Source organism: Trichechus manatus, unplaced genomic scaffold (genome assembly GCF_000243295.1).
Source record: "Trichechus manatus latirostris isolate Lorelei unplaced genomic scaffold, TriManLat1.0 scaffold00024, whole genome shotgun sequence".
Lineage (NCBI taxonomy): Eukaryota > Metazoa > Chordata > Mammalia > Sirenia > Trichechidae > Trichechus > Trichechus manatus.
In genome coordinates this window covers 4053529-4077012 of record NW_004443960.1, presented here as the reverse complement: position 1 = coordinate 4077012, position 23484 = coordinate 4053529, and the positions used below count along the sequence as shown (strand labels likewise).

At 62.2% G+C, this 23484-nt stretch overlaps 2 protein-coding genes across 2 annotated transcripts in view; one reads left to right on the top strand and one right to left on the bottom strand.

The window, feature by feature from the left end:
* Positions 1-23484, top strand: part of CORO7 (coronin 7) — a 74860-nt gene that overhangs the window by 28057 nt on the left and 23319 nt on the right. Inside the window, exons 8-9 of the mRNA XM_004373212.2 lie at positions 2659-2745; positions 3228-3310. Of these exons, the coding sequence (XP_004373269.1) occupies positions 2659-2745; positions 3228-3310 (170 nt within the window). The remainder of the gene's footprint in view (positions 1-2658; positions 2746-3227; positions 3311-23484) is intronic.
* Positions 8759-11629, bottom strand: VASN (vasorin). Its single transcript, XM_004373213.2, has one exon. It carries the CDS (start codon positions 11627-11629, stop codon positions 9605-9607), a length of 2025 nt encoding a protein of 674 aa, XP_004373270.1. The 3' UTR covers positions 8759-9604.

Genomic DNA, 23484 nt, shown 5'->3' with positions numbered 1-23484 from the left:
GAAATTTATCTCCTCACAGTCAAAGTAGGCTAAAAGTCCAAATTCAGGGCATCAGCTCCAGGGGAAGGCTTTCTCTCTCTGTTGGCCTTCTCATCAGTGTTCCCCCAGACTAGGAGCTTCTCTGCGCAGGGACCCCGGTCCAAAGGACACGCTCTGCTCCCGGCACTGCTTTCTTGATGGTATGAGCTCCCCCTGTCTCACTGCTCACTTCTGTCTTTTATATCTCAAGAGATTGCCTCAGGACACAATCCAGTCTTGTAGATGAAGTCCTGCCTTACTAACACAACTGCCACCCATCCTCCCTCATTAACATCATAGAAGCAGGTTTACAACATACAGTAAAATCACACAGTACCAGGAATCATGGCCTAGCCAAATTGATACACACATTTTTGGGGGGACATAATTCAAACCATGACAACGTGCATATATTGTTGTTGTGTGCAGTCAAGTCGATTCCAACTCATAGCAACCCCATGTGAGAGAGCAGAACTGCCCGGTACGGTTTTCTAGGTTGTAATCCTCACAGGAGCAGGTAGCCAGCTTTTTTTTCCAGTGGATTCAAACCACCAGCCTTTCAGTTAGCAGCTGAGTGCTTAACCATTGTGCCACCAGGGCTCCAGGCCTACAACTTTCTTGCTGTGTGACTTTGGGCAGGTCACCTCCTCTCTCTGGGTCTCCGGTATCCCCATGTGTGAAATAGGAAGGCAGGAGCTACGAGCCAAGGCACGTTCCATCCCCCACCTGTGGCTCTGCAGGAAAAATGAAGGATCGAAGCCCTAGGGCTGCGGGCTCTGGCGTGGCCTCCTCCTCTACCTCTGCTCCCCGCTGGCCTCTGTGTCCCTCCAGTCCCCGACTCTGCACGTGCTGGTCCCTGCCCCACTCACACCTGCTGGCCTCTCCCGTTTTTGCGCAAACGTTACCTTTCAGAGGCTCTTCCTGACCCCTTTTATCTGCCTCCTTCAATTATACTGTTACTGTACCATGTCCTTAGCCTTAAAAAAATGCCATTTTGAAATGTGGCAGGCACAGTTCTGAGCACTCCATGTGCTTGTTAACTCTTTCTGCTCAAAGAGCTTATGCTCTTAACTCCTTCTCTGCTCCCTCCCTTGCGTAATTAGACTTCCTTCTATTTGGCTCCCATCTGCCTCCCCGACTTGTATCTTCAGTGAGTTCAGGGGCCTTTCCTGTGTTGTTCATAGTATCCCCAGTGCCCAGGACAGTGCGGGGCTCAAATATTCCTATGTTGAAACAGTAGATACCTGAGCACCCGTCTTCACCGAGTTCTAAAGCCCATTACGCAACCCCTCCATCCGAGAGGTATCCGGCTTCTAGCACGGTGCTGACCTGTGAGAGACTCATGTGTTTGTTGAACGAATGAGTGATGTGTGGACATGTAACCCATTTGGTGTACCATTTACTGGAGGAAATATTTGCACACCGACAGAGAGCAAGGGGCCAAATGACCCTTCTGAGCAACTCTGGGGCTGGCCAGTGTCCTGACCCTTGCCCTGACCTCCAGCCCCTCTTGCGTGGAGAGAGGTGTGTGGGTCCCCGGTTCTCAGGCTCCAGCCCCGACTTCCTGTGCTGGCTGAGGCCGGGCAGGAAGGGAAGAGTGAGAAAAGCCCCTTGAATGACACAGAGCTGTTTCCGATGGTCTCCCACGCTGGGGTCGGCCTCTGCGGGGGCAGAGGCGGGGGCCCTGGGCCAGCTCCTCACAGGCCTTCCCTGCCTCATTCATTCCCAAGGAGACCGTGGGAAGCTTGGAGGAAGCTGGCCACGGTTGGGGTGAGCTATTTTTGGTAACAGGGTCCCTCATCTCAGGCTCCCGGGGCCAGGGTGACTGGGAGGGGGCTGTTTGCATTTCCTCCAGCCCCCCTCAGCTCTCCGGCCTGGGCCCAGGGAGACCTGGCCACCCGCCCTCGCCCACAGGGTGAACGCTTCTTCCCTCCCCGGGGCCCGTTTCCATGAAGCCTTCCTGCTGGCAGTCCCAGCGCCACTGGAGGCCGAGAGGGGCACACTCGGCCCTCTCGGAGGACTGTGCCCCAGAGCTTGGCACAGGCCCCTCGCCAGCCCTGGCAGGCAGTGTCAGGAGGTGGCAGGAAGACTCGGAATCCTTCGGTTTGCATGGTGCTTTGCAGCAGGCCCATTTCTTCCATGTGGATTCAGCTATTATGCAGCAGCCCCGCCTGAGTACAAGCAAGAAATATGGTTCAGAGGGGCTGGGGCTCCCTGGGGCCATGCAGCTCCTGTGTGCCAGGGCCAGACCAGACACCAGCATGGTGCCCCTCACCTGAGGGCCTCCTTTGGGACACCGGCAGAGACCAGAGAGTGCCACCGCCTAGAACCCCCATAGCTGTGGGAGCAGGGGCCTGGGCTGAGCCCGGATGGACACTTAGGAGGAGGGAAACTGAGGCCAGAGTGGACACCAGGCCCATCCTCTGCCTCCAGGTGCCCTCCCCGAGGTGTAGGCTGGGGCTCATCCTGCTGTCCATATGCTGGCCCCCAGGGCTTCTGAGGGGAAGACCCACCTGCTCCTGCCCTTGAGGGCTTCCAGGCGGGTGGGCGGCAGAACTTCCCCATCTGGAGTCTGCGCTGGCAGATCCTCATTGCCAGCGGGGACCCTGGTGGCTCAGTGCCATCTCTTGCCTCCCACAGAGCACACAGGCCCACGAGAACTGCAGGACCAGCCGGCTGGTGTGGACAGGCACCCAGGAGCACCTCATGTCCACAGGGGCCAACCAGGTAGGGCTCCCACAGTTGGGGGGGCATGTCTAGCCCTGAGTGGGCTCCAGCCCCAGTGTGGGTGGCGAGGGCCATGGAAGGCAGGGGTAGGCGGCCAGTTCCAGGCCTGTCCATATACGGGCCCCAGGCATGCAGCTGGATCTCAGAGCCCCAGGGGACTGATGGCTGCTGCAAACGGGCACATTCCATCTACAGTAGCTCAGCCTGACCCTGGGAACCGTGGCAGCCCCACAGGGACCAGAGTCCATGGAGGGAACCGCCCCTCGTCCCTTTTCACCTTAGGGCTTTTAAAGGGGCAGAGTGTCATAACCCAAACTCACCCCCCCAACACACATCCTCCAGGCCCTACTCTGGGGTCAGCGCTCTGTGCCAGGCTCTGCACCTCTGACTCTGGACTCCCCAGGGGTTCTGGCTGGGGGAGGGTAGGCCCGCCCGAGTCCCTCCCAGAACCCCTCTCTGCACCCCTTTGTCCCCCCCTGCAGATGCGGGAACGTGAAGTGAAGCTCTGGGACACCCGGCACCTCTCCAGCGCCTTGGCCTCCCTGACCCTGGATACCTCACCTGGGTAGGAGCACCCCGTGTGCTGGGGCCGGGCTGGGAGGGCCCCGGCGGTGTCCCTGGGTCCAGGCTGTCACCTAGGGTCTCGGTCTCGGGGTGTGCAGGGTGTGCCTGAACCAGGAGCCGGCACCCTGGTCCAGCGCCCAATGAGTACGGGTAGTGAGGCCACTCACATGGGCAGGTGAGCCCAGCTAACCGTGCATCCCTCCTGGCCCCACGTGGTCTAGGGGGTAGGTTTCACATCCCGTGGACCCACGCTGGGCCGCCAAGGCTGGTGTGTGGTGCATGTTGGCATTTGGGGAGGGGGCTGCGGCCTGGGAGACGTGCTGCGGGAGGCATGGGTGCACACTTGACAGAGATGCAGTGCTGGTGGGGCTGAGGATCCGGAGAGGCCAAGGCGAAGCTGGCAGGGTGGGCGTGGGGCACGTGTGGAGGGGCATGAGTGGCAGATGGGGAAGGCCTTGGACTCCGCCCGTATTTCTGAGGCCTCCACAGTACCGCCTCACGTCTGTATGTCTCTGATCTGTCACGGGTGAGGCAGCAGCCACCAGCCTGGGGGTGGAGCCAAGTGCACCTCATCCCTCTGCCTCCCCCTCCCAGGAAGTATGTGGATGAGGGTTTGTGGACGTGCTTGGTGAGTTCCTGGGAGCACATCCTGTCGCCCTGTGAGCTGGGGAGCACGTCCCCATGTGGACCCAAAACACTCATCCCTCTGTAGGCCTGGGAACACGTACCCATATGGACCTGGAGCACTGACCCGTCCCCTTGTAGGCCTGGGAACACTGACTTGTCTCTGTGTGGGTCAGGGAGCATGTTGCCGTGTGGACCCGGAGCAGTGACTCATTCCCTTGTGGGTCTGGGAACACTGACCCATCCCCATGTAGGCTGGAGAGCAAGCACATCCCTATATGAACCCAGGGCACTGGCCTGTCCCTATCTGGACCTGGGGCTCTGACCCATCCCCATGTGGGCCTGGAGCACTGACCCATCCCCATGTGGGTCTGGAGCACTGACCCATCCCCGTGTAGGCTGGGGAGCACATCCTCATATGAACCCAGGTCACTGGCCTGTCCCCGTCTGGACCTGGGGCACTGACCCATTCCCGTGTGGGCCTGGGAGCATTGACCCGTCTGCATATGGACCTGGAGTACTGACCTGTCCCTTTGTAGGCCAGGGAGCACATCCGCATATGGACCCGGGGCACTGGCCTGTCCTCATGTGGGCTGGGGAGCACATCCCCAGATGGACTGGGAGCACTAGCTTATCCCTGTGTGAGCCTGGAAGCATTAGCTCATCCCCATGTGGACTCGGGAGCACATCCCCTCTTGGGCCTAGGAGCACCAGTCCATCCCAGTGTGGACCCAGGGATACTGGCGCATCCCTCCGTGGGCCTGTGAGCACAGCCCAGCCCTAGCCAGCCCAGCCATCTCAGGATCCAGACACGAGCAGGCCCACAGCCAGCACTTGCAGAGGGCCAGGCCCCAGTGACCCGTCCATTCCGTCCGCTCAGTCACTCACATTACAGCTAAGGAAACCAGGCTCGGGGGGGCTCGGGGACTTGCCGAGCCTGGGGGGCAGGGTGGAAGTAGGACTTGGTCCCCATTCTGTCTGACACCACAGCCCGCCTCGGCCGTGACTCAGGGAAGGGCCGGCACGGGGCTTTCCCAGGCTGGGTACTTGGGATCTGGGAATGTTAGAGCCAGGAAAGGCCTGGGTGGCTTGCTGGCCCGGCCCCTCCCCCTTCCATTTCACAACTGAGGAAACTGAGTCATGGAGGGAGTTGGGACCTGTCCACGCTCCAGGAGCAGCAAGGGCAGTATGTCTGGGGGCAGGCAGGGCCAGAGGGTCTTCTTAGGACCCCTCAGAAGAAACCTTCCTGTATGCCTATCATTGCTCCTGCTAGAGGGAATGAGGCTGAGAGCACCCCAGAAATGGGATAACCGTCAGGAAGACTGTGGTCCCCCTCCCTTCCTCTCTCACGCGACCCCGGAGGGCTGGGAAGCTGAGGAGGCTCATTTTACAGATGAGTAAGCCGAGGCCGAGCACAGTGGTTCTGCGCCTGCTCCGCCAGGCCTGTGTGGCTGTGGGGTCCGTTTAGAGTGGAGTCTCAGCACCCACGCCTGCCCTGGAGGAGTCAGTCCTGGGGTTCTGGCTCCAAGTGCACTGTCCCTCTCTGTGTGCCCTAAGGCAGCACCACATCTTGGCCCCAAGCCGTCCTGGGCCCAGACAGCCCCTCCCACGGTGCCCCTCCAGTGCAGGCGAGCTGGGGAGAGCAGCCAGCCTAGAAAAGCATCCAGCACCGCAGTCAGCGCTCCCCCACCCACCACTTCCTGCCCTTGGGCTCTGCCCCGGCCTGTGCAGGGTCCCTCCTCCCCCGTTCAAAGAAGCCCAGCCCATCGTGGCCCCTGCAGGGGTTAATGTTGCGCAGACCCCAAGGTGCCACTGGCCAAGGCTGACCCTGCCATTTCAGTGGTTAAGAATAGCCTCGCAGGGCCAGCAAGGCTTAAAATTTCTCAAATCGCTCCCAGATGGGCGGCCAGGCCAGTGTCGTCCCCCCACCCCCAGCCCTGGCCCTGCCTCACCAGCCTGGCCCCTGGCAGAGGAGCTGGGATCCTCCGGCCCTCCACTAAGCTGGTGGGCACCAAGGGTGCGTGCCCACGTCCAGGCCAGCCTGAGCGGTGCCACGCCACCTGCCCCCCCCGACCCCGGGTCCCCGAGGCCAGAGCCCCTCCTTGGCCCCTGTGGTGTGGGGGACACTAGGGTGTGTGGACTGAAGAAGGGAAGTGTAACTGGGTGGGAATAGCCACTGGGGGACTGGCAGGCGCCTCCGTGTACTCCCCCCCTTTTACATATTTTCCATCTTGGTTTGGGCAGAGCAGACTGTGATGTACAAGAGCTATTGGGGGCCAGGGTCAGGATGCGCCCAGCCCTCTCCCCACTCTCTCCCAGGGAGACCCCATGTCCCCCACTCTCTGAGGGACCCCCCCGTTGACCCCTTTCACTTCCCACGAGGAGACAGGCTGCAGTGAGGAGCAGGCCGGGCACCAGGGCCCACCCCAGGGCATCGGGCTCCTGCTCTGGGAAGCAGGCCCTGGTGGCCAGCCCCACCTCGTATGCCAGGCCCGGTGCTGGGCGCGGGGACCAGAGGGTGGGCAGAGCTCACGCTCTAGGTGAGTGTCATAGATATGACATCTGTGCTTCTGGGCATTCATCTGGAGTGTTTGAGCGTGCGAGTGTGTGAAAGCGTGAGTATGTGAGAATGAGTGGATTGTGTGAGAGAGTGTGTGTATTAGTGTGCGAGAGGGTATGAGTGTATATGAACGTATGAGTGTGAGGGTGAATTGCATGAGTGTGCAAAGGATGTGGGTGTACGTGTGAGTTGTGAGTGACTTGTGAGAATGAGTGGGAGCGTGAGGTGTGTGTCTATGAATATGTGGGAGTGTGAGCAAGCGTGAAGAGTAAACGTGTATGTTTTATGGGTATGAGTGGATGGATGTGTACTTTGTGTGAGAGCAGGCATGAGCATAAACAGTGCGGGACACACGGTGAGCTGCCCAACAGTTGCTCCCCCGCCCTCTTCTCTCCCCAGGACGCAGGCAGGTGGAGATTTTTGTCCCCATTTTACAGAAAAGGCAGCTGAGGCCCAGAGAAGGCAGGTCTTTGTTAGGTCACCTGGCCCCCAGCCCATGCATTGCAGGTTGGAGGCTGAGATTGGGCCTCTGCTTAGCCCTGGGGTGTGCACTTCTGGCCATATCCCAGACCCAAGACCCTACTGTGTGCGGAGGTGCTCCTGGGGCCTGCCACCCTCCCTAGATCCCGCAAGCCCAAGCATGCCCTCCCTGCCTCACCAGAAGGTCCACAGATTTTGCTGCTCGTGGCTGCCTGTGCCCCTCTCCCTGAGGCCCAAGCCCTCCTGCCCAAGCCTGGCAGCCCCACTTGGGGCTGAGACCAGATGGTGGGGTCCTGTCCTCACCCTGGAGCGAGCTCCCGTGTCTTCTCCCCAAGCCGTCACTTCTCTCCGTAAGGGGGGCTGTCGAGTGAAATGAGCATACGTGCCGCCCGCAGGACCCAGGGCCCACGGTGGCTGGTGTCCCATGTCTGCCCTCCCTGGTCCCTAGGTGTTGAGATCATCCTGGCTTGGCCCCCCATGCAGCCCCTGATCTGATGAGACACCCCAATACCTTTTCTGGGAGGGCTGGCATGGTGTCTAGCGCTCTTTATTAGTGTCCCGTCACCTCACCCACCCTGTGCCATTCTACAAGGCAAGGCCTGGCCGTGCGGGGAAAACATACTCAGCAGCCACAGGCCTACAAAGCCCCTTTTGACAGGCGCCGGGGGTGGGGGGCAGCCCGCCGAGCTGCTCCCCTAATAGGACCCAGGTTTCTAGGAAATCTACCTGGACCGCCACTGCTGCCTCTGGAGGAAGGGACCCCACCCAGGCCCTCTGCCACCACCCACTGCCTGCTGTGACCCGTACCCGCCTCCTTGGCCGAGGGCCAGAGCCCTGAGAGCTGCTAATTGAATCCAGAGCTCGCGTGGCCCAGCAGGCTCTTGCTGACATCAACGCCCCCAGCCACAGAGCCTGTGCCCCGGGCTGGGCCGGGCCGCCACTCCCAGCCAAGCTGAGGCTGGGGCTGGGGCATGACCCCTGGAAGGGCCTGGGGCCTCCAGGATACTCACACCAGCCATTGCTGGGCCTTTCCGAGGCCCCAGGGCCACGTCACCTCCTTGAACCCTCCCCTGGTCTGAGGTAATAAGAAAAGGTGTTTTGTGTCCGTGCGCTGTCTCTAAGCTCTGGCACCCCATCCCTGGCTTGGCCCTGCCCCCACCTCAGCCTGTGGCCTTCCTGGAAAACACTCCCACTTTCGGGGTTTCTGGAAAGCCTGGGCACATCCCTGTGCAGCGGGTGAAGGGTCAGCATGGGGCCACCTGGCTGGCACCATCTGCAATGAGGCCTTTGGTCCCGTCTGCGAGCTGCCTGTCTCCAACAGTCCTGGGCTTGGCCCCTCTGCCCTCCCTCCAACCCGGCCCCAACTCTGCAGCTACAGACAGGAGGCAAGGAGCAGGGTCTCCCAGCCGGAGCCCACGTGGAGGGGCGATGGGACTGCAGCAAGGAGCTGAGGCCCTGCATACTGCCTGGGACCCTGCAGGAAGGTTCTAGAAGCCACCTGGTCCCAGGACCATCCAAGGGGGCTGTGGAAGGAGACAGCTTGAGGCACCTCCTCAGAGGAGGAAGGTGGTCATGAACCGCTTGTCAGGCCTGCCTCTGATGGGGGTACGACCCGCCTGGGAAACCCCCGTAGCCTCCCCATCTGCCAGAAGCCCCCAACCTCACACGCTCACATCCCCAGAGGAGGTCCAGCCCTAGCTCCTGCCATAGAGGACGGCTGGGTAGGGTAAGGCTCCCCTAACCATCCTCTCCCCCAGTTGGAGGCCGCCCTGTTCCTGTCCCTGTACCCGCCTGGGCCAGGCCTCTCTGGGATGCACAGAGCCAGGGCAGAAAGCCTGGAAGGGCATCCTGCTGGGTGTGCTCCCTCAGTAGCAGCCCTCCCAAGCCCAGGGATTGCTGGCCAGGGCCTGCTGCCCATAGGGAAGACGGGTCCAGCCCCCTGCTTCCCTCTCCACCACCCTCCAGACCTAGGTGGGTCCCAGCCCTCCTGCCACCCAGCTCGGGCACCACGGGGCTGTGCCTGGGAAACACACTCTGGTTCCATTTTATTTTTTATTTTTTTTACAAAAGGCTTTCATGTCATCATTTGTCTTAGAAAAACCAAAGTCCTTATTTCTGAGTTTGAAAAACACTTTCCCAGAATAAATGGGAAAGGATCTCTTATAAATATATTTTAAAAAACAAAACAACAAAAGCAAACCATGTTCCTAAAACGTATTTCTTTCCAGTTTCTTTTGTTCCTTCGCTCCTGGAGCCGAGGCTGAGCCCACGAGGGCCCGTCCCCACCCCACTCTTCCCTCTGCTCTCTCTGGGGGCCTCCTTCACTGGCTCCCAGAGTCTCCGGGGTGGGGGAGGCCCGGCAGGCCCCGACCTGTGTTACCAGCACACAGGGAGGCCCAGCTCGTGCCCATCCTGGCCCCAGGGGATTGATTGCACATGCAGAGGACGGGACAGACCGTCCTTGGGACAGGGTGCTCAGGCTCAGAAGGGACCGTGGAGGTCATCACCATCTCACAGATGAGAAAACTGAGGTTCAGAGTGGCACCGGGACTGGTCCTGTCCTGTGGAACTGAGGACTTCCTGGGTGGTCTGGCAGCAGGGAGGGGCTGGCTGGTCCCATCACTCCCAGGTTTAGATGTAAGGCTTAGAGGGAAGGGGCCCCTGGAGGCTGGGCCCCGGGTAGCCCATGAGCAGTATGTCACACTCGGGCCCACTGGCCGGGGCCTCCCCACTGCCTTCAGTCACCTTGGGGCCTGACTCCAGGGGGGCCTTCACCCCCTCCAGCTCCAGGGGCCCGGCCCCTGGCCCCACCTGCCCCTTGCCCTGAGCCGCCGCTGCTCGCCCCCGCCCCCGCCGCACGCAGTAGGCTGCCCCCACAGCGGCCAGCACAGCCAGGAGCACGGCAGCCAGGGTGGGCGCGATGAGCAGAGGCAGGTTGCCCTCGCGGGCCTGGGTGACGGGCGCATGGTTGGAGCGGACAGCCGGGGGCGTGCGGGCCTCCCCGCAGGCCTCCTCGTCCTCAGACCCCTGCCTGGCCCCCAGGGCCCTCACGCAGATGGAGTAGGTGGCATTGGGCTGCAGCTGAGTAACCGTGTACTCGGCGAGCCAGGCGGGCAGCCGCAGCGTCACCGGCCGCTTGTCCGGGCCCGAGAGGTTGCGGTAGGTAAGGCGGAGGCTCCTGAGCTGCACAGTGCTGTGCAGGTAGCGCTGGAGCCCCACCCGCAGGGAAGTGGGGCTCACAGGCTCCACGCCAAGGGGCAGGGGCTGTGGCGGTGGCATCGGTGGGGCTGGTGTGGGGCTGGGCTGTGTCCCTAGACTCACCCAGCTCTCGCAGTACAGGCCCGTGAAGCCCTCAGGGCACAGGCAAGCCAGGTGGCGCCGAGCCCCCAGGTGGCAGGTGCCGCCGTTGAGGCAGGTGGATGCCGGGCAGTCCTGGGGCTGGGGGGCAGGCCTCATGGTGGGCAGGGGCACAGGTGGCTGGCTGGGTGCCTGGGTGACCAGCTCCGTGGGACTGAGCCAGGTGGGCACCGCACTGGTTGGGGACGGGGTTCGCTCCCCCATGGTGGGCCTGGTGGTGGGCGCCATGGTGGTGGTGGTGGCCGGGCAGCCAAAGTCAGCATAGTCGAGCTGCAGGAGGAGCTGGCCGGCGTTCTTGGGCGGGAAGTGGCAGCGTGTCTCCTCGGGGCTGGCCAGCGTGACCCGGCTCTCACGCACCCATTGGCCGAACCAGCTCAGGGGGCACACACAGTTGAAGGGGTTGCGGGCAGCCGCCAGGAGCCGTAGGCGAGGGAAGAGGCTGGGGAGGTCGGGGGGCAGGGCCTGAAGGCTCAGGTTGCTGAGGTCCAGCTCCTGCAGGGCCACCAGGCCAGCCAGGTCCTCGGGCCGCAGCTGGGCAATGTGGGGGTTGCCAGCCAGCCGCAGGCGTGTCAGGCCCTGCAGGCCGCGGATGGCGGGTGGCACACGCTCCAGCTGGTTGTCTGACACATCCAGGTCATGCAGGTTGCTCAGGGGGCCCAGGAGCCCCTCATCCAGCTGCCGTAGCCCCAGGCCAGCCAGCCGCAGTGCCTCCAGGTTGGCCGTGTCCAGGATGCCGGGCTCCAGCTCTGGCAGGCTGTTGTGGCTGAGGTCGAGCAGTAGCAGGCGCGGCAGGTGCAGGGGAGGCAGCACCCGCAGTTCGTTGTCCTGCAGCTTGAGCTCCAGGAGGTGGTCCAGTGCGTCGAAGGCCCCCGGCTCAATGTGGCGGATGCGGTTCTTGCCCAGATAGAGGCGCTCGAGGCGCCGCAGGCCACGGAACGTCTCATTGGTGACCTCGCGGAGCCGGTTGGCACTCAGGTCGAGATTACTGAGGTTGGCGAGTGGCTGGAAGACCCCGCCAGGCAGGCTGGTGATCTGGTTCTGTGACAGGTCCAGCAGCTGCAGGTTGGGTAGGCTGGCAAAGCTGCCTGCGTCGAGTGTGGTGATGCCGTTCTCAAAGACGTACAGGCCGGCCGTGTCGGGCGGCAGGTCGCTGGGCACTGTAGGGCCCTTGCGGGCAGCGCAGAAGACAGTCCGCGGCTGGCTGCACTGGCAGCCCCGTGGGCAGCCCCAGGCCCTGGGCCCCAGCGCCAGGAGCAGTAGCAGGGACAGCAGCAAGGGTGGGGGGGTCCTGGGGTGCATCTTCTGGTCCCTGGGAGGAGAGAGGAGACAGACAGAGAAGGCTGTGAGTCGGGGGCCCAGAGGGCAGCCAAGCCAGCCCCCATGAGGCTGGGAGGCTGGAAAAGGCATCCATCCCCTGTTCGATCCAAAACGGGATCACTAGTCCCGTCACCACTCCCCCGCCATCTCCAAATCCAGAATCAAATGGTGGTTAGGAGATGGGTCCCCGGTGCCCTGGCCCGTTACCTGTCCCATCACCCCCTCTCGCTACATGACTTCAAGCAGTCGTATAACCCTTTATGGTGTCAGCTACTGCTTCCTGCAGCCCTCAGAGCATCTGGTGGGGGATGTCTGCATGGGTCCTGGCATCCGCTAAGACCCAGTGACCACAGACAATGTCTGTCTTTTCTCCTTGACTGTCCTGGCCAGTCCCACCTGGCTGTGGCCCAGCAAGAACACGTGGCCCAAGAGCGCCAATGTCTGTGCCTCCCCAACCCCAAAGAGCTCTGCCGAGGTGGCCAGGGAGGAGTGGGCATCCTGGGGCTGGAGGAGGCTGCCCCTCCCCGCAGTGACGGGCGGATGAGCGGGTGGGCAGGCAGCCTGAGTGCGTAAGCAGAGAAGCTGGCGGGCCTGCCGCCACTGCGCTCCGCGTCTCCCCTCTGCCAAGTGAGGAGACCACAGCCCAAGGCTTCACATGGAAACTATGGGATGGGTGTTTTTCCACTTGCGGAGTCAGACCTGCCTGGGACGGTGCTGCAGCCGCCAGGATGTGGCCAGAACGTTCTGGGGGGAGGCTCAGCCATGGGCAGGACCTTCACTGTTCTGGGGTGGAGTAGGGGGCAGGGAGCCCTTGTCTGCAGACCGCCCCCATCTCTAAGGCGCTGGTGGTGGAAGTAGAGGTGAGGGAGTCCCTGTACCCCCCTGGACTGGCCCAGGGCTCGTGGTGGGGGGCGGGGAGACACTGGCAGTCTCAGCAGCTGGGGCCAGGCCTGGGGCAGCCTCTGGACCTGTTCGTCCCTTGAACGTTTTTGGGGACTGCTCTGTGCTGGGCACCGAGGCGTAGTAGCCCCTCACACAGTCCCTCCCACATGCCCAGCTGCACCCGGTGTTCTCCAGTCGCCCCACGTAGCCCCCTTGACAGCCACTCCAGGAAGGAGCCGTTCTTCTAGCTCAGGGTGGTTAAGAGAGCGTGGCTCCTGGAGGAGCCGGAGGTGTGGCTTCCAGGAGGGAAAGCTGAGCCGAGCCCCAGCCTAACCACTTCCAGGTGCTCTGGCCCTTCACAGGCAGTGGTGTTTGCAGACCCAGCCCAGGCAGGCCTCCCCCAGCCACGTGGGCCCCAGCTCTGAGCCGCTGAGAAGGGACTGGGCCGCAGCAGGAGCCCCCCACCACTCAGGCTCCCGGGGCTGTGGGGGGCAGGACCATGCCTAGCTGCACCCTCACCCTGGGGGCCCCCTGTGGGTGCCAGCCTGGCCCGAGAGCCTGCTGCCCAGCGGCCAGCACCCCCTCCGCCCGGGCTCCTGTGTTCACACAAGGACCTTTTGTGCTGGAGTGCAGACTGGCCCCTCCCCCACGCTGGCCGCCTGACAGCAGGTAACACTGCCCCCCACCCAGCTGGGCTCTGCCCCACGGACGGGGGGGAGGGGCAGATGCAGCCCCTCCCCAGGCACATGCTTCCAGAGTGGGAGGAGGAGGAGCCAGGTGCTCCCTCCATAGATGAGACAGTCCCTGGTGAGGCTACCACAGTCCTGGGCCAGTGCTAGGTCGAGGGAAGCGGCCTCATCATGCAGATTGGGCCCATCCAGGCCCTGCCTCACTGCAGCATCCCCCTCTGCTGGGCAAGGGGCACCACTGGCCTCTGCTGGTCAACAGAGACCCCAGCCCGGGGGTCCCTGTGCCCAGCGTCCAGCCCCACAGTACCCCCAGCCCCCTGGGCCAGACACCTTGGCTGTGTTTGCTTCCACTGGTCCCAGAGGACCGCAGCTCATCTTTGGGGGGCCTCTGATGAAGCAAAGGAGCCCTTGTGGCATAATGTTAAGCACTCGGCTGCTAACTGAAAGCTAGGCAGTTCGAACCCACCAGTAGCTCTGAAGGAGAAAGACCTGGCAATCTGCTCCCATAAAGATTACAGCCAAGAAAATTCTATGGGGCAGCTCTACTCTGTCACATGGGGTCACTACGAGTTGGAATCGACTCAGTGGCACCTAACAACAACTGACAAAGCGAGTGCCAGAACCCCGCGGCCTGGCGTGGCCTGGGCCTGCCTATTCCTGGGGGCTCCCCAAGTCTGCTGACTTCAGCCCCTGTGGCCCGCATCCCCGGCCGTCGCCCTGCCAGCGTGTGATCACTCCCTCCCTCCCTGACTCAGAAGACAGCAGTGTGGCCTGGCCTCCAGATGTTGGCTGCGTGGACCCCTGCCCCACCCTATGGCCACGTGGGGGGTGCGGCTGCCTGCCCCTGAGTCAGCCCTCCTGGCTGGGCCAGGCCGAGGTCGGGGAGGGAGCAGCCAGGCTTTGGGGCAGGAGGGGACCCTGCGTGTGGCCAGCCTAGCCACCCCCGCAGCCTCAGCTCCCCCTTGGGCCTCATATAAGGTCATGGTTAAGAGCTCGGCTTGAGTCAGGCAGCGCTGGCTCGGAGGAGGCCACGCTGGGAGGCCTCGGGCAGTGGCTTCACTCCCAGGGCCTCCGTTTCTTTGTAAGAGTGGACACTTCCCAGTGTTGTGGGGCAAAGATGAATAGAGCATCTAGCTCTCTACCAGCAGCTGGCCCTCGGGGGCAGGCACGTGCCAGGGACGCTCCTCACTCTGCACTGAGGGGGGCAGCTGTGTTCCTTTTCATCAGCCGTCATTAAAGGTGGAGGGAGGGACGGATGGAAAGCCACTGGGGACTCATCACAGGGCAGCATCTGGCTGACAGGTAACAAGCTAAGGATTGTGCCACCAGAGTCAGAGAGGGAGGGGGCTAGACCATAACCAGGAGTGACGGGTCCTGGGCCAGGGGACCCAGGTAGGCAGCAGCTAACCTGATTCCCCCTCAGATGCAGGGGTGAGCTCCTTTGCCTGTACCCTTCTCCGCCTGCATCCCCCACGGGAGGCTAGCAGGGAGGAAGCACCAGGGCCTTGGAAAATGGCATGGCCACAGAGCTGCCAGTTACCCAGAGGCAGATCAGACAGCCCCCACAGGCATCCCAAAGACGCCCGGGACTGACATGGGAGGACAGACAGACAGACAGATGGACAGGTGGCAGTAGGTGGAGGCTTGAGCTTGGGCCTTTGCAGTCCCCTGGGGCGGTTCCCTTTGGCTGCATGCCTCAGTTTCCCCACCTATGCGATAGGTGCACGCCGCCCACCCCCCTCACCTCTGGAGTTGTTCTGAGCAGGAGGGCTATTGTTGGTTTTTCTGGTGGTCTTTAACTGTCACTGTCTTGAGTTCTGGGAGAGAATTCTGCCGGTCTGTGTGCACGCCTGGGGTGTGTGCGTCGGGGGGTCGGCACAGCTGCCCTGTGCTGTCCTGGGATTACAGCAGCTCTGAGGGAGCAGGGCCTGGGCTTTGATATCAGATCTGCTGACCCAAGGTGGGAGAGGGCGGCTTTCCCTCTGCAAAGGGTGTGGGAACTGTTCTCCTGGGGGCAGCCCTCAGGAGTGACGGGGGGCAGTGGGGAGGAAGGATGGACACCAGTGAGGGCTCAGGGCCCCCTCCTGCCATTGGACTTGACCCAGGAGGCCCCCATGTGCCCACCAGCTCAGGGTGGTGGGAAGAGGGGGAGGTGGAGGCCTGGGTCCTGTGGCTGACCGTGCTGCCACCTTGGGACAGTAGCTGGGATGGAGTTTTGGGGTCCAGCTCCCTGTGTTCCCATGGCTGCCTGGCGAGGTGACCTTGGCTAGGACTTAATGTTGCTGAACCTCAGTTCCCATCTGCAAAATGGGAGGCTGATCGCGGCACCTGTTTGGTTTACACTTGGGGCACGTTCTACCTGGGAGCCCTGGCCGCGGGGGCTGCCATCCGCCCGGTCACAAGCCCACGTGCTGTGCCAGTTTCCAGAGAGGCAGGAAGCCTCTGCCCCAGGGCCAAAGCCTCCACGGTGTCCCCGTGGGAAGTGGGGATGTGGGAGATGAGCTGTCCTCAGCCAGCCCCTCTTTCAGCATATGACCTCAGGGCCGGTAGGGGCCCGAGGGAGGGGCTGAATAAGAAAGACTGAGAACATTCGTCATCTCAGCTCTCAGGGGACCCAGAGTGCCCTGCCCACCACCCCAAGTGCGGGACACACCCATGGGCACCCCTCATACACACCCTGGGGTGGGCTCAGAGGGTTGCGTGATCTCGGGGCTGGTGCATCTCACTTGTTCCTGGGGACAGCCAAGTGCCTGGCCAGGCAGATACAGACTTCAGATAGACGGACAGAGGCCAGCACACCGCTGCTCCTGGGCTCGCTGTGAGTCTGACCTGACGCTCTGGGCCCTCTAGCTCCAGGCCTGGCTCGCCCAGGCTTAGCTCCACTGGCCAGGCTAGGCCTGGCAGGAGCCCAGCTCTGGAGTCTGCCAACCCCCCCAGGCAGGCGGGACCGCTGTCGGCAGCCAGGATGGCTGGCTCCAGTTTCGCTGACGTGTCCAAGAAGGCTCGGGCCCTGGACTGGGTCTGCCTGTCTCCCCATCCCCGAGACAAGGCCACCCTGGCCCACCAGGGCACAGAGACTGGGGTCTCCTCCCTGGCCATCACTAAAGAGGCAGAGTGGGCTGGGCTCAGGTTTGTCTGAGCTCGCTCCTCGCACCCTCTCCCTTGGGCCCTGCACAAGAGGTCCCACAGCCCCGGCTAGTGACAATGCCGCAGTCCCTCTGGTCTCAACCCCTCTGTCTTCCTTCATCCATATCCCCGCCCCCAGGCCAGCTCTACTCCTTCTATAGATAACACTCAGGGCCAAGGATACAGTCAGACACTCCCTCATGCTGAGACCTTATCCAAGTTCCCTTCCCACCCTGAGCTTTCATCTCCCATCTCTAACTCCAGAGGCTTCTCAACCCAGGTGCACATCACGGTCGCCCAGGAAGCTTTTTAAAACCCCTGCTATCCTGGGTCCCACTCCAGACCAATGCAGTAAGAGTGTCTGGGGGTGAGGCTCAGTTCCTGGGTGGCACAAATGGTTAAGTGCTCATCCACTAAATGAAAGGTTGAAGGTTCAAGTCTACCCAGAGGCACCTCGGAAGAAAGGCTTGGCAGTCTACTTCCAAAAAACCAGCCATCAAAAACCCCATGAAGTACAGTTCTACTCTGACACGCATAAGGTCGCCATGAGTTGGAATAAACTCAACAGCAACTGTTTGGTGTTTTGGTTGGAGGTGAGGCCCGGGCAGAGTTACGTTCTGAGAAAGCTTCCAGTAACTTGCGTCCAGCCAGGGCTTGGCACGCGGGACCAAAGGGCTGCAGAGGGCACAATCAGACGCTGGATACCAGATACAGGTGTGGGCCGGCTGGCAGTACCCCTTCCACCCACTCTGTGACAGGAGGTTGGCCAGCCCCAACCAGGTGCTTCAGTGGCACTGAGGGTGACTTCGCAGTCACCAGACCTGTCAGCCCAGGGCAGGGAAACCAGTGACTAAGGCCAATTGCAGGCTCATACGAGCCCTCGGGCAGTGGGACATGTCATCTCTGTGTAAGGAGAGGCACTGCCTGTTTGCAGAGGACACCTGTTGCCCCCAGGGGCAATGGGTGGCTACAGCCCAGCTAGAAATGGGCCATTCCAGGTGCCGCCGTCGGCACGCACTGGTGTGATGCCACGGAGCTGGGTGTCAGAATCTTCCACCCCCACCTTGTAGGGCCCTAACCCTGCAATTAACCTTGAATTTGCTGGAGGAAGGCCTTAGTCACCAAGGGAGGCCACCAGCCCTAAGCCAGCTGGGCCCAAGTTGTCTGGGGCCCAGACGGGGTCAGAGAAGGAAATGGCCCCGGGGAGGGGTCTTGTCCTTCTTGCTCTTGGGCAACCTGTTGCAGATGTGGCCCATCCTGTGGTCTGGGCAGCGGACTTGATTTGGGGGGAGGCAGAGCAGGGGGCTTGGTTACTGAGCCCCCAGCGCCCCCACCGGGCTCTCACTGCTGCCCCTCCAGGCTCCTGTCTTGCCCACGGGTCCCAGGGCTGGCAGGGACCCCGTGGCCACCCCAGCCCCAGGTCCTGCCCCTTCCCATGCGAGCCAGCTTTCTCCTCTCTCTTAATTAAATCTCTCCGGGCAGCCTGCGAGGAATGTCAGAGGCTTATTGCATTTCCTGGAGGAGTCTGGAGGGGCCTGCCCCAACCTTGGAGGAGAACTGGCCCCTTGCCTGCGCCCCCGCCCCCCGAGTGGACCGAGGGAGCTGCCTCCAGCCTCCTCACACCCAGGGAGGCAGGAATGAGGAAAAGCGGGGGAGGCCTGCGGGCCTGGACAGACGGCCGGCCCCCAGCCGGCTTCAGGGAAAGCAAGCCGGCTGTCTCTGGAATGTGGAAGCCGATAGAAGGAAGGAGGCTGTGCCCCTGGCCCCTCTTGGTGCACACGGACTCCCCGAAACCCCCCCGCCCCCAAACACAGGCCTGCTCCAGTCACGCGCGTACAGACACAAACGCCCACGCCAGACACGCCCACACGCGCGCACACGCATGCACGCACACACACGCACACACACGCACACACACGCACTCCCTCCCTCACCCCTGCTCCAAGAACTCACGCAAATTCCAGAGCAGTGAGGGGAGCTGGTTTTCTTGGCAGCACGGAGCCTTGGGCTCCCCAGCCCAAGGAGGAGACTCAAAGGAGAGCTGAGGGGGCGCCGGGAGGGGTCACCAACCCAGATAGGTGGCCTTGCCTCCCTTCCCTTGTGCTCAGGGCCTGCCAGCGGTTGAGGATGCCTCTGTGGGCAGAGGCTCACCAGGCCTTTCTGGTCACTGACGGGGGAACGCTGGTGGGCCTGCAGATGGGCGCTGCCCCCTTGGCTAGCTGGGGCCCGCTTTCCTGCGCCCAGTGACTGCCTGGCTGGGGGTGGGGTGGCGTCCACTTCTAAGCCCCCAGAAGGACTTAACTCTTTACCTGGGACTTGTCCCCAGTCCCCCAGTGCTGTAGGTGGGGTGTCAGTGATGGGAGCCAGGTCCTGTGGACCCATCTCTTGCCCAGGGCATCTCCCTGGGGAGAGTGAGGATCTGGGCAATGTCCGAGGGGCTCTGGGTGCTGACCACCCCTTCCCCATGTCCAGAGTCTGGAGAGAGCAGTGCCTCAGGCAAAGGTCTTGGGACACCAGTCCCCCACCTGTCCTCATCGGCCCCCCCCCCCACCCGCCGACCAACTGGAGCTGCAGGTCCCAGGCTAGGGGAGGTGGGGACAGGCCCCCAGCCGGGCACGTGCATGCTCATCCTCCCTCCCTGGGCTCTGGAGAGGCAGATACTGGTCTGGAGGGAATCCAGCTGGGCTGCTCATTACCAGAGCCCTCTTCCTGCCACTGACACTCTGTTTACAGAAGCCATGGGGGCGCGTCCCCCAGAGAGAAGACAGTGAACCAGGGGACTGTGCTCCCATCCCCCTGCCGCCCACCCCAGCTCCCTGGGGCCTTGCCAACAGCCCAGCCCACACTGGACCGTACTGCCCGCTCGTCCGGCTCTAATGGGTCCACTCGGAGAGCACCAGCACCCCCATGTCTCTAGTCACCCCAAGCCCAGCATGCCCTAGTAGGAAGGGACTGTTGAGATTTAGTCCATTCCCCCACCCTGGAGGTTCTAGCCCTGGAGAGAGGGCTCTGGGTCCTGCCCATAATACAATGGTAAGCAGGCGTCCACCTAGACCCTCAGGGTCTCTTCCTCCTTCCCACCCTGCACCGCCCCAGCAGGAGAGGCAGTCAGGGACCCTAGTGTGGTAATCGTTAATGAGCTGGGATGAGGCAGAATGGTTGGCACCAATCAGCTGGCTTGCCAGTGACCCTGGGGACCTCTGCAGCCCTCAGGCCCCAGGGCGGCCAGCCCAGGGACACAAAGAACTAGGCTGGCTCTGGCCCATTGGTTTGGTAGCCCCAAGCAAAGCCCCCTCCTTTCCAGGCAGAGACACCCTAGTAACTGGAGCACTCAGGGCCCAGCCAGACAGGGACTGTCCCCTGCCTGGGGGTGGGCATCAGATACCTGCCAGCCACTCCCCCCACCCCAGGTCTGCACCTAACAGGGCTTTTGCAGCCCCCGACGTGACCTGCCTGTGGCCCCCACTCTGGCTGAGTGAGGACCCTCAGGCCCCCCGCCGCTGGTGTGATGGGGGCACGGAGGCCCCAAGCCCAGAATGAGCCTGTCTGACCCCAGGAGGGAAAAGTAACCCAAGACTCTGGCTTGGCCAGCCCCTCAAAGGGGTTTGATTCATAAAACTGGTCTTGCCAGAGGGCCCAGCCGTGGGCGGAGGAAGCGCGGGCGGGGGTGTTTATTTTGTCTGCTCGCAGCCGCGCCGGCCGGTGAGCCGTGTCCACTCGCGCGCGCGCGCCCCGGCTGCGACAGGCTGTCGGCGCCCTGGGCTGGGGAGGGGGCGCCCGGCCAGCCCAGGTGGTCGTGCAGTTAGGTGCTGTGTGGCCGGGCCGTGTGTGCAGGTGGGCGCGTGGGTGCACGGGGCGCCCCCAGCGCGCAGCCCTGACCCCCCAAACACTCACCGGGAGGCGGCGGAGGGAGTCGGGCGGTCCGGGCCGGGCCTCGGTCCTTCCCGGCCAGCCGGGCCCGATAGGTCGTGGGTCCCAGGGTCCCGAGGAAGCCGCGTCCGCGTCTCCCCGCCCCGGGCTCAGGCTCTAAGTCGGTTTGGGGAGGCAGGCTGCGCCTTAAGAGCGGGGGGGCGGGGCCTCCCCGAGGAAGGGGCGGGGCCAGCGAGGCCCGCCTACCCCAGCGGAGAAGGGGTCATTTCGCCGCGCCGGGCCGGGTCCTCGCCCCTGCCACCTCCGGACCGGGCGGGCTGACAGGCTGAGCGAGACCTGGCCGGCCTCGGAATTTAATCGCTCGCCAGGGAATCAGGAGTCCCGGCTACCAGTCTGGCATGCCAATAGGTTGCTGCGTGACCTTGGGCAAAATCCCTGTTTTTTTGCAAGAGAATATTGAGCAAGATCAAGAGTCACAACCCCAGCTGCAGTGAGGACCCCAGGCACTGTGGAGAGCCACAGAGGGTGCGGGCCCGAGACCAGCCCCAGTGTTTGAGAACATGCCTGGGCTGCCAGAGCCGAGGATTTTTCCAGAGAAACTGGAAATCCGGATTTTTAGGTGAAATCTCTGAATGTGTTATTGTTGGTAACTAACTCCAATTTAAAAAAAAAAGGAAAGAAAAACCCTATGTAGGCCACACAAAGCCCTTTCGAGAGCCGTCTAATGCAGGATCTAAGGCCATGAGCCCCTTTGGGCCCCCTGTCCCTGTATTTCCGGTGAAGGGACTGAGACTCAGAAAAGGGAAGTGTCCCACCACCTGCCCAAGTTACTGGCAGCTTCAAGTCTAGACCATGCCTGGGGGGCTGTGGTGAGAGGTGGGGGGTTTGGGGCCTCACCCTCAGTGGGTGGGGCCTGGGCTGCAGCTGACAGTGGCCCTTGGCTGGGCAGGAGGGGCGGATGCTGGGGCTGGACCAGCCTAGAAAAATCCCCTGCTTTGGAAGATTCCAGGAAAATGTCCTGCCCTCCTCCCCCTCCATGCTTGTGGCTAGCGTCATGCCTCTGAGCCTCTGGGGGCCCAGCCCAGCTCCCGACTTACAGAGGCCGCAGGGGGCCTGCCACCTCTCTAGCCCAGCCTGCAGCCAGGGCCCAGGCAGGACCATCTCTAATCTCGGGGGGCCTGGAGGCTAGACCACACCAGCTGGGGGTTGGGTTGTCTCTGGCGGATTCTCCTGCAGAAGGCAGGCTGGCCTCTGTGTCCAGTTGTTGTCGGGCTGGGCAGGGTGTCCTCCACTCTCCAGCTGGACAGTCACCTTCTAGACTTCCCCTCTCGGTTCCTTAGTGTGCTCAGGGCCCTCCCCGCTTCAGGGTCCCTTCCAGGACAGGCGGGAGCCCACAGCCCACAGGCCTGCCCCCATCCGTGTCTCAGTGAATGTGGATGTAGGGCAGGGCCGGCCAACCAGCTGCTCCTGAGCCAGAGCTGGCCCTCAGGTGTTTCACTTGGGCTACATGGGAGTTTAAAATGTTTCGGAACAGTTGCAGATATTTAAAAATCAAGAGGTTTCACTTAAAAAGGGAATTCCCAGCTTGTCTTGACCAGGAACACTTGGCTGGTGCTGAGTTGCTGATGCCTCCTCCAGCCAAGGCTCAGGCTCTCCAGGTCGCCCCAGTCCCCACTACTCCTGTCACCGCACACCAGGCTGCTTCACTCAGCTGCCTTTCCTGCCTGGCCTGGGAAGCATTTGAGTTTGCAGTCAATGCTTTGTGGGTTTTGGTCTGATCGTCCCTATGCCTCTGCCCTTGGGCTGTGTGTCCCCTGAGACCTTCAAAAGGGTGCACAGATAGGGGGGCCCCCGAGGACTGCCAGACCGATTTTCCCAAGGAACAGACATTCCTGACTGGGCCTCAGCAGCCTCCCATTTCCACGGCCAGTTCTCACTGATGGAGAGACCTTTTCTGGAGCCCAGATCCCACCCCATGCCCTCATCCTGTGCCCTGGTCTTTTTCAGGCCGTGCTTCCCCCCGCCCAGAGGTTCAAGGGCAGCCTCCCTGGAGACCCCCTCTTCAGTTTCTCCAGCCTCCGCTCTGTGGTTTCTAGACACTTGTTTCCTTAGAAGCTGGTTACCTGGAACCTCCTTGAGGGAGGGAGTGTGGAGCGGGGCTTGACTGGGTGGCAGGGACAGACCCAAGAGACCTGGACCACCTCAGACCAGCGGCAATGCTGGGATGTCTAAGTTGGTGGGCCTGAGGGGGAGACATGGGCTGGAGGTGGGCCCAGGGAGGAGATTTGAAACAGCTTTTCATAGCAAGCACACCATTTGCAGGAGTATCGGGAGAGGTGTGGGGATTATCAAGGCTAACTCACCCCCACCCCCACCGCCACCCCTGGAGTCCTGGAGTCCTGGGCGGCACAAAGGTTAAGCAGTTGACTACTAGACAAAAGACCAGTGGTTTGAACCCACCCAGAGGCACCTTGGAAGAAAGGCCTGGCAATCTGCTTCCAAAAGGTCACAGACTTGAAAACTGTATGGAGTAGTTCTACTTTGCACACGTGGAGTCCCCATGACTTGGAATTGGCTCTATGACCACTGACAACAGTAAACCCCCATGTGAGCCCCTTGGTACCGCCATTGTCCTGTATCTTCCAGTATCTGGGCCAGGGGGTGGGGGCATAGCTGAGCTCTGGACTGTCCATGATTTTGGTCTGGGGCTAGACCCCTGGGTCAGAGCCATCCCAGGTGACAGGCCCAGATGCCACCCTCCAATTGCACCATGTAGCAGGCGTGGTGCCGGTGCCTGTGCCGTGCCCACCACCTCTGGCCCCTTGCCAGGCCTGGGTTCCTGCTCCACATTCAGGATCCAGGCCTGGCTGGCTCTCTTTACAAGGCCTGGGGGTCAGGCCCGTGCCAGCTGCTGGCCAGCCCTTGGGGCCAGATGCCCTGACCCCATTCCCCAGCCTGTGCCATGGCGGGCAGGATGCTCCTGCCTGGCGGAGTTCCCCAGGTGGCTCTGCCCAGGGCCAGGAAGACTGGCCTGACCTGTTGGAGGAGCTAGCCCTGCCCTCCGTGACTTCCTGCCCCCGCGCACCCAGCACCTGAGTCAGTGGACCGGCGGGAGCTGACAGGTGGGGGCAGGGGAGCCTAGGCCAGTCCCTTCCAGATGTAGGTTTAGAGCACAGGTGAGCCCTCAGTGCCAAGATGGGACACGCAGGCCTGCTCCCAGGTCTTGCCATGGCCGGGAGGGGTGACAGGAGCCTCCCCAGCCCACTTGCC